We start from the raw sequence: 8,578 nt of genomic DNA, 5'->3' as shown, positions 1-8,578 counted from the left end.
CCCCTCCCAGCTTCTCGCTGGCAGGGCATGAGAAGCTGAAAAGTCCTTGACTAGTGCAAGCACTGCTTAGCCACAACTAAAACATCGGTGTGTTAACAACATTATTTTCATCCTAAATCCAAAACACAGCACTGTACCAGCTACTGGGAAGAAAATTCTAGCCCAGCTGAAACCAGGACACCCATTCAGTAATACTAGTTTGTTTCCTATTTGTGCGGCTTTCATCTTTGCATGCACAGTCTTGGAGGATGTTCTTTATATGTCAGGTCTTTCAGTCTGGAGACTCTTCCCCAATCCTCCTTCCTGCTCCCTAAAACCTACCATCCAGTTTCCCCGAGAGATCGCACTGACATGAGTAGAGGAAAGTGTGCACCTGCAACTGCGACACGTGAACGTGTCCAATCTCTAGCAAGTGATCTCACTGCATTCTGAATTGTGAGAAATATGATCTTCACAATCTGTCAACAAATGAACAAACCCCCCAGTGTAACTGTAGCTATTGCTCAGGTAAATACTTTATTCCTTTTTGGCTTTTTAGTCTATCTACTTTAAGAACATCTTGTGAGAAAGAGTCTTACCTCTTAAACATACACTGGATAAATGATATTTTCCCTGACTTATTTCAAATATATCCTTTGATTTTCATGTAGTTTTCATTTTTCCTAGTGACAGCAATGGTAAATAGGCTCTTTCACTATCACAGAGATTAAGAAGTACCTTATACCTGGAACTGGGTATGGTATGTTCATGGAAATGCTATTCTTGGTTGAATCACGCCTGCTTGCCATGTCTCATTGACAGGTTATTGTCCAAAGATGTCTCTCTGGCAAGAATATGTCCCATGTGAAGGCTGGTTGTATCATGTGTGGATACCTGAAACTCTTGCCCATGTTTATCATAGTGATGCCTGGAATGATCAGCCGAATTTTGTATACAGGTATGCATGTGTATACAGAAATGCAAATTTCTTCTTGCTGCCTACATTTCACTGCCAATCTCTCTTAATTTCCTATTCTCTGTCCCTTCCAAACTACCTGTTAGATTGTCATCTTGTCATGCAAATTGTCCAGGCACATGTATGGACAAAAACTAGCTACACTGTAAGAAGCCACAGGTCTTCCTCTTTTCCCTGATCCCAGGTTTCTGCTAACACTCTTGCTGTCGGTTTTAGGGGAGAGAAATTCCACAGTATGTTTGTTACAGCCCCACTCTGGCTGAATGAGTGGAAAATGCTGTTCAGGACTGATACTCTGCTGGGAATCAGAGGAAGAGGGTCATCAGTCACAGACAGCAATATTTTGGGCCATGGACAGTCCCGAGTGCGGTGTGGGGGAAATGCCAATCTCCATTCTCTCTACTATCAGTGTGTTTAACAGCAGGCAGAGGAGAGATGTTCAGGTTGGAGGGAGAGGTCTTTCCAGTGTTCCTCTGCTGCTTCTTCTACTTGTTCTCCTTGTGTTGTTCAGCCCTGGTCTGACAAATTAATGCTGATCTCTTTTTTTTTTTTTTTTTTGACCTGCAACACTTTTCAGTATTCTTTTAGAGAGGAAAGGAAGGATAGAGGCTTAGAATCACCTTCCTCCCTGCCAGCAGACCAAGGATGATATCAAGCATGTCAATCCAGTGGTTCAACACAGAGATAAATTTTAGAAGCTCTACTAATTTGGGAGCAATCTGTTGTTTATAGGACCTTGTCTAACCCTGTCTTGTTATCCTCTCCTCAGATGTGGTGGCTTGTGTTGTGCCTGAAGTCTGCCAGCAGTACTGTGGCACTGCAGTTGGCTGTACAAATGTTGCTTATCCAAAAATGGTAGTGGAGCTTATGCCAAATGGTAGGACACTGTCTGTATTTGTTTGTTTGTTTTAGGAAAGGTGAGGCTGCCAGAGTGTAAAAACAGCTGATAGAGGGAGCCCAAGTCCCATATTTAGGTCAAAAATTCTTGCTAGAACTATGTACTATTAATCAAAGGGGTAGTCTATATTAGTTGTAGCTGTAGGTGCAGAATAGCTACACGCTGACAATGTCAGCTTTCAGCTGGCAAATACTGGGTGATGAAATGGTAATTGAGCTCCCTTTCTGTGAAGGTAAAAAATAACCTACTTAGCCAATGATTTATAACAGACTCTCTCTGCCAGGATTTCTGAGTTGGAGGTATACACCTGCAGTCCTTCTGCTAAACCCACTGAGGTGGGAGGAGGAAATACTCTATGTACACATTGTCCCCTGTTCAATGAGAGAATAAGGCACCACTCTGGAGAGGACAATGTATACATAGAAGATAAATTTCTGCAGAAAACCACAGAGCTGGTTCATAAGGCTAGAAAGACAGATTATGATATTATACAGACCATGGTACTTCCCTGATATCTTTAGTACTTCCCCATCGTATTATAACTGTTGTACATAGTATTATTAAAATACTACAGTACTTCCCCATACTGTGTTGACTAGATCATACCATCTGGAAAAGTGGCTTACTCTGACTTTCAAACAGTAAAAGAAACTTTGTTTTTTTTCCAAACAACTGGTTTACAAATACACTGCAAGCAAGTGAGCACTCACCTGCAAACAAGAGAAGTTGTTTTTATAACTGTTGGTGAAATTCTGCTTAGTATTTTTTTCTTCTTATTTCCGCATTTAATCAGACAGCAGTCACAAAACAAGTATCTATGTTCCAAAAGCTCAAGAGGTGCCCTGTCTCTGCTGTAAATAGACAGCATATGAATAAATAATTCCGTATAATAATTTGGAATAAATAATTCCAAAGCTCAGCAGACATCACTCTGCTTGCATTGCAAGAGAACATGAGGCAGGCATCAGCACATGAATATGCCGGACACACTCATAGCTGGCTGACTTCAAAGGGTCAGACAAGCACTACGGATGGTGCCATGTACTGAGACTCTTCACTGAATGCTCATCTCAGTTCACGTATCTTCGTATTTCAGGTCTGCGGGGTCTGATGTTGTCAGTCATGTTGGCCTCCCTTATGAGCTCCCTGACTTCCATTTTTAACAGCGCTAGTACTTTGTTCACTATGGACATTTATACCAAAATTCGATCACGACCATCTGAGAAAGAGCTTATGTTAGCTGGAAGGTAAGTGCAGCCGAGTCTTCCCCAGCCGTACAAACATAGCGAGCACTAGATGCGTTACAGACTGCAGCCTCCAAAAAATGCACTAAATGCCTGGGTGAAAACCTGCTTTCGCAGTGTGCGGGCAGTGCAGCAGTGGCCTCCTGTGGCCAGACAGGCTGTCCCACCGTACACTTCCCTTCGGGGAAAAAAAAAAAAGACCTTGCTTCCAATTTAATTGACAGTGGTGCATGAAGTAGCTAAACTAATTCTCAACACTTCCTTCTGCTATTCCAAGGGAACTGTTTTAAAATACCTTCATGGGCTTTATGCTACGCCATACTACAGCATCAATGAACTAGTTCTTCTAGTTGATCTGCTATTGATTTGTCTCTAGACATAACAACGGGAAAAAAGTGATTTTCTGTGTTTTGATTGCAAGTTTAGCTGTATGCTGACCGATATTTGACAGACACAATATCCAGCTTGGATTTCTTTTGTTTGTTCAATGGTAATTGGCCATTATAATTGACTTTGCTGGTTGAAATACAAAATGGACATTTAAATTATTGATTAATTGCTGTTTTTTTCTTTCTGATAGATGCTTCTAAGCAGGTGGCTAATTGAATATCTGGCTATGTTTACAGGGCATTTATGTTACTTTTAATTGGCATCAGCATTGCCTGGGTTCCTGTGGTGCAGTCAGCTCAAAGTGGGCAGCTCTTTGACTATATTCAGTCAGTTACTAGCTACCTGGGACCTCCCATTGCTGCTGTCTTCCTGCTTGCCGTCTTCTGCAAGCGGGTCAATGAGCAGGTAAGTACAAATTAGGAAACAGGTTTGCTGCAGGTTCCTTTAGGCATTAGGACAACTTTTTTGTTTTGGTGTCTTTTATTAGCAACTTTTTTCTGTTTATTTTGATCCTACTACAGCCCAGGGATTCTGTGTTTCCATACCCCAGGACCTGAGGTTTCAGAGAGGAGTTTGAAAAAGTTCTTTGCTAATCCGAAAAATAGTCACCTAGGAATTCCTAGATAGCTCTGAAACTTAGGTTATCTATCACTTTGCCAAGAAGTGTGTCAAATGGATAATTTATGGTGACATATGTGAAAGTAATCTTTTAGGATATTGGCCACCAAACTGCTTTACAAAACATACCACCCTTCACCTTCCTCATGACCACTACATGTTTTGTCAACACTCTTTTAAACAAACATGCTGTTGTTTTATGCATTGTTTCCCATTGCTTTTAGGACCCAGTCTGGGAATCACTGGTTTTGATTCGTAGAGCAGTGAACTGATAAATATTGTACTTAAGCCATTGTAAGTTACTCAGAAGGCATGAGGTCTGTCACGTGCTTTGACGGGACCATAGGCCAGTCGTGGTAACTGGGGTCTCAGACACCCTGAAAACTCGGTACTCAGGAATTTGGTTTCTTTTCTATAACACTGGGAATAACAATACTTGCCTATTGCTCAGGTTTGCTCCAAGGAGGATGAGTTCAACGAGAAAGCCTAGAGAGAGGAGGTTTTTGAATATGGCTTGAACTCTTTTCTCACTATTTTCTCTTGAGACCAGTTCAATGGTTATTTGTGTGTATATCCCAGAAAAGCCTGTTTTACACACAAGGGATGTTCCATTTCCTATCCCAATATGGCTAAACCTCACAAATGGATTAAATCTTTGTGCCCTTCGTGGAAACCTGTCATTGACTTTAGCTGGAATTTTACCTGAGTAAGAATTCAGTATAATCCTTGGGGGGGTTGTGTACACTGCACACTTTAAATTTGGGTAAATAGGGGAGACGAGCATCAAAGCTTCTGAGAACTGGAGCCTTGCATAAGATAAATTCCAATATTGTAATTACTTAAAAGATTTATCAACATTTCTTGCTCAGAATCATTCTTCTTTCTGCTAGAAATGGAATTAACTATCTTGTCCTACTCCAAAACGTTTTTGTGACTTTGACCACTGAATAATTAAAACCGTTTTGTTCTTAACCCCAGCGTTAAACCTAGAATATTTTTTGATCAGGAATTATAAATTTGTGTTACCATCATTAGTTTTTTGGCTTCACAGACTCACAAAATGGTTGAGATTGGAAGGCACCTCTGGACTAGTGCAACCCCCACACACTCAAAGTAGGGCTAACAAGAGCAGGATGCTCAGGTCCTGTCCAGTTGGGTTTTGAATATCTCCAGGGATGGAGACTCCACAATGTGTCTAGGTAACCTGTTCCAATCACCCTCATAGTAAAAAAGAAATAAATTTATGTTTAAACAGAATTTCCCGTATTTCAATTTGTGCCCAGACATACCTGTGTGTCTTTTATACTTTGGGCTAGAGTAATATAAACCTAGCAGCAAAACATCCACCAAAAGTGTCAAGAATTAACTTTTAATTAATTACTGACAAGGTCATTAGAAAATAAACCAGACACGTATGTCAGGAGGAATGACACACACTTGCTAGCTGGTTCCGTCAGGCTAGAACAGTCAGGGATTTAGCCCTCAAAGGTAAAAAGATATGAGAACAACCCTTGGGATGTGTAGTCTGTGGCTAGAGCCTGTCCTGTATAAGGCGAGCGTTGTGTGGAGGTGGATGAACTTTGAGAAATCAGCTGGTTAAGGTGTTCTCCATATTCTTTCTCCAGGCTGCTGGTCATTGCCCCTTTTAGTTGTATTAGTACACTGAGCTGTAACAGAGTCACTGAAAGTATCTGGGTTAAAACCCATGTGCCAAAGCCAATGTAACACATAGCTACCTTCATATTTCCTCCAGCAACTATTCAGAGCTTAGAGCTCATTTCCATGCCTGAAGTTACTCCTTTTGATAACTTCCGTCACTTTGTCTGCAGGGTGCCTTCTGGGGCCTGATGGTTGGGCTGCTAACTGGACTCAGTAGAATGATTGCAGAGTTTGCCTATGGAACTGGCAACTGTGTGACCCCTTCCAACTGCCCATTCGTCATCTGTGGGATTCACTACCTTTACTTTGCAATGATTCTTTTTGGGGTTTCCGCCATCGTCATCCTGGCAGTCTCCTTCATGACTAAGCCCATTCCTGATGTACATGTGAGTATTATTGCAGTCCTGCTCCTCAAGAAATGGAACTTAATGAAACCACTAGTTTTGAACACTGGTACTTGGTATATTACCTCCTGACATTTCAGCTACCCACATCATATAGTCCTTGTAAGAAAGCAAAGGAGATAGCCTTCATTCATCTGTCACAAATCTTCAGTGACTCCTAATAATCTTAAATGTTGACTTAACAGACATTTGGGATGCCATGGTCTTATAGCTTGTTCACGTGCTGGCCAGACTGATTTGTCTCTGTGTAGTAAGGCTGTAGATTTATAAACTCATTTTGTTTCACGGCAGCTTTACCGCTTGTGCTGGTCTTTGCGGAACAGCAAAGAAGAACGTATTGATCTTGATGCAGATGAGGAACAGGACAAAGCTGATGAAAAAGATGAGGAATCAGGTAACTGTTGAATATCTATAGATTCTATCAATATATTTGAGTATCCCTATTTCATTCCTGAAGAAACATGAACATGCTTGATATTCAAAGACACACTCGCCCCCCCCAAAACAAACCTCAAACCCCACATATTTAAATGGCTAGTAAGCTGCCTTCTACCAATCTATCGAGCTCAGTGTAAATCAGAAGTGAAGTGGATTTGAAGGGAGAAAATCTTGTTCTCTAGGTAGCCAGGTGGCGGTTCGAGGGTTAAAACAATGGAGATGCTTTAGGTCAGAGGTGTGTGCATTGGCAGAACTGCGTGTGACTCTAGCATTTGGAATGAAACAACAAGATTTCACTTGGAAATAGTGGGTAGCCGCCAGGACTGAAGGAGCAAGGATGTGGTTCAAGGCACCATGAAAGCGAATTGCCAGACATCCATCTGGGCAAAACCACCTGCTCTCTTTGCTGGGTTTCTGCTTCTGCTGCCAACTTCCTTTTCATAAGTATCCTCAAATTCATTTATTTGTCTTTTAATTAAAAAGTGAGGAAAGTATTGAAAAAATGGAGTTTAAGCTTTGCAGCATGGCAGCGTGGTTTGCTTCTCCAATACCAGACCAAGTCTCTAGGCTGCAAAAGGTGCAAGTGTCTGCTGCAAAAGGCTCTCTTGCAACATGTAGAAAATGACTCTTTTTCCAGGTGAGCTGTGAAAATACAATGTTAACTTGATTCTTGTACTGCCTTGTACTAAAATGTTTCCATGCAACTATGACCAGAAATCAGAATTGCTGTATTAAACATAGGAATGTCCTCAGTCACAGAGACCTTCTAGTGCATGCAGTGGTCCGTGTTTACATTTCATGACCAGTGTGTTATTCCTTCCAGTTAATGAGGAAAGTGAGGAAGAACCGGGATGCTTTAAGAAAGCGTACAACTGGTTCTGTGGCTTAGATCAACAAAAAGGACCCAAACTGAGCAAGGAGGAAGAGGAAGCGTTGAAGAAGAAACTGACTGACACAAGCGAAATACCACTTTGGAGAAATGTTGTGAATATCAATGGCATCATCCTATTGACTGTGGCTGTATTTTGCCATGCCTTCTTCGCATAAACCTCTGATTACAGTTCTGAAATTGTACTGTATTGTCAAGCAAAAACGATGACTTGTAAATTTACAGAGTTAGATACACTTAGTATTTTCATTGTCTACGTTTGTAAAAAATCAGGGTGATTCACGCGCTGATTTTGTGATCATAATTTCAACAATCTAAAGATGAAGGCCACTGGGATTTCAAGAGAGAGAATTTCTGTTTAGACGCTGAATCAGTCCAGGGCTAATAGAGGTTCAGAATTTCCATCCAATATTCTCTCTTCTTGTGATAGTTTTCACATTTTAGGTGCAGAACGAGGCTGCATGAGCCATGTTTCATATCAGGGTTTGTGAACTACCTTTTAGGGTTGGTTTTCAACCCTTCTTCTTCTGATCATTCAAATTTCTTTTTCCTTTGGATTACAAAAAAAACACAACAACTGAGGGACCGTATTATGAATCAAATTAAAAAATCATTTTTGTTCCTTCCGAGCATGGGATATCTTAAGTAAAGGATTTATGTATATATTGATGTATTTGACACTATATCTAACTTTCCATTATAACTTTTTTCCCTTTTTCTCACTTTTCATTGTGTTGTGTTTCTCAGTAATCAGTGGAACGCTAACCGTCTGAATTGATCGCATTTTGAAATTAGGGAAAACATGTCTCGATGATCTTAATAAGAATTATGCTTATGATAGATTCTCTGTTTAAGGTCAACTTCAAAAGGTCCTCCTCTCTTTATATTTTAATATGTATCTATATGTGAATGTGATGCTTTTTTATACAAAATACATATATATACACAATACATTATATATATGCACTATATATTATATATTTAAAATATATATGTATGTGTGTGTATATATATATTTATTTCTTACTGATCAATTCCTCTTGGTATGTCTGTTAGCACTATGGGCTTTGCTTCCAAAAATAG

General features: G+C 40.4%; 1 protein-coding gene across 2 annotated transcripts in view; it reads left to right on the top strand.

The window, feature by feature from the left end:
* The window catches only part of SLC5A1 (solute carrier family 5 member 1), a 28,177-nt gene extending 20,524 nt beyond the window's left edge, over positions 1-7,653 (top strand). Inside the window, exons 9-15 of one of the 2 annotated variants that reach the window (XM_009279992.1) lie at positions 802-937; positions 1,725-1,832; positions 2,950-3,100; positions 3,724-3,892; positions 5,935-6,150; positions 6,460-6,562; positions 7,430-7,653. In XM_009279992.1, coding sequence (XP_009278267.1) covers positions 802-937; positions 1,725-1,832; positions 2,950-3,100; positions 3,724-3,892; positions 5,935-6,150; positions 6,460-6,562; positions 7,430-7,653 — 1,107 coding nt within the window. Of the gene's footprint in view, positions 1-801; positions 938-1,724; positions 1,833-2,949; positions 3,101-3,723; positions 3,893-5,934; positions 6,151-6,459; positions 6,569-7,429 lie in introns of both variants that reach the window. The other variant, XM_009279991.1, reaches the window with a different exon arrangement.
* The last annotated feature ends 925 nt before the right edge of the window (positions 7,654-8,578 follow it).

The sequence above is a fragment of the Aptenodytes forsteri genome, unplaced genomic scaffold (assembly GCF_000699145.1).
Source record: "Aptenodytes forsteri isolate BGI_AS27 unplaced genomic scaffold, ASM69914v1 Scaffold323, whole genome shotgun sequence".
NCBI lineage: Eukaryota > Metazoa > Chordata > Aves > Sphenisciformes > Spheniscidae > Aptenodytes > Aptenodytes forsteri.
The sequence above is the reverse complement of the archived record's forward strand: the minus strand, read 5'-3'. Positions and strand labels throughout refer to the sequence as shown.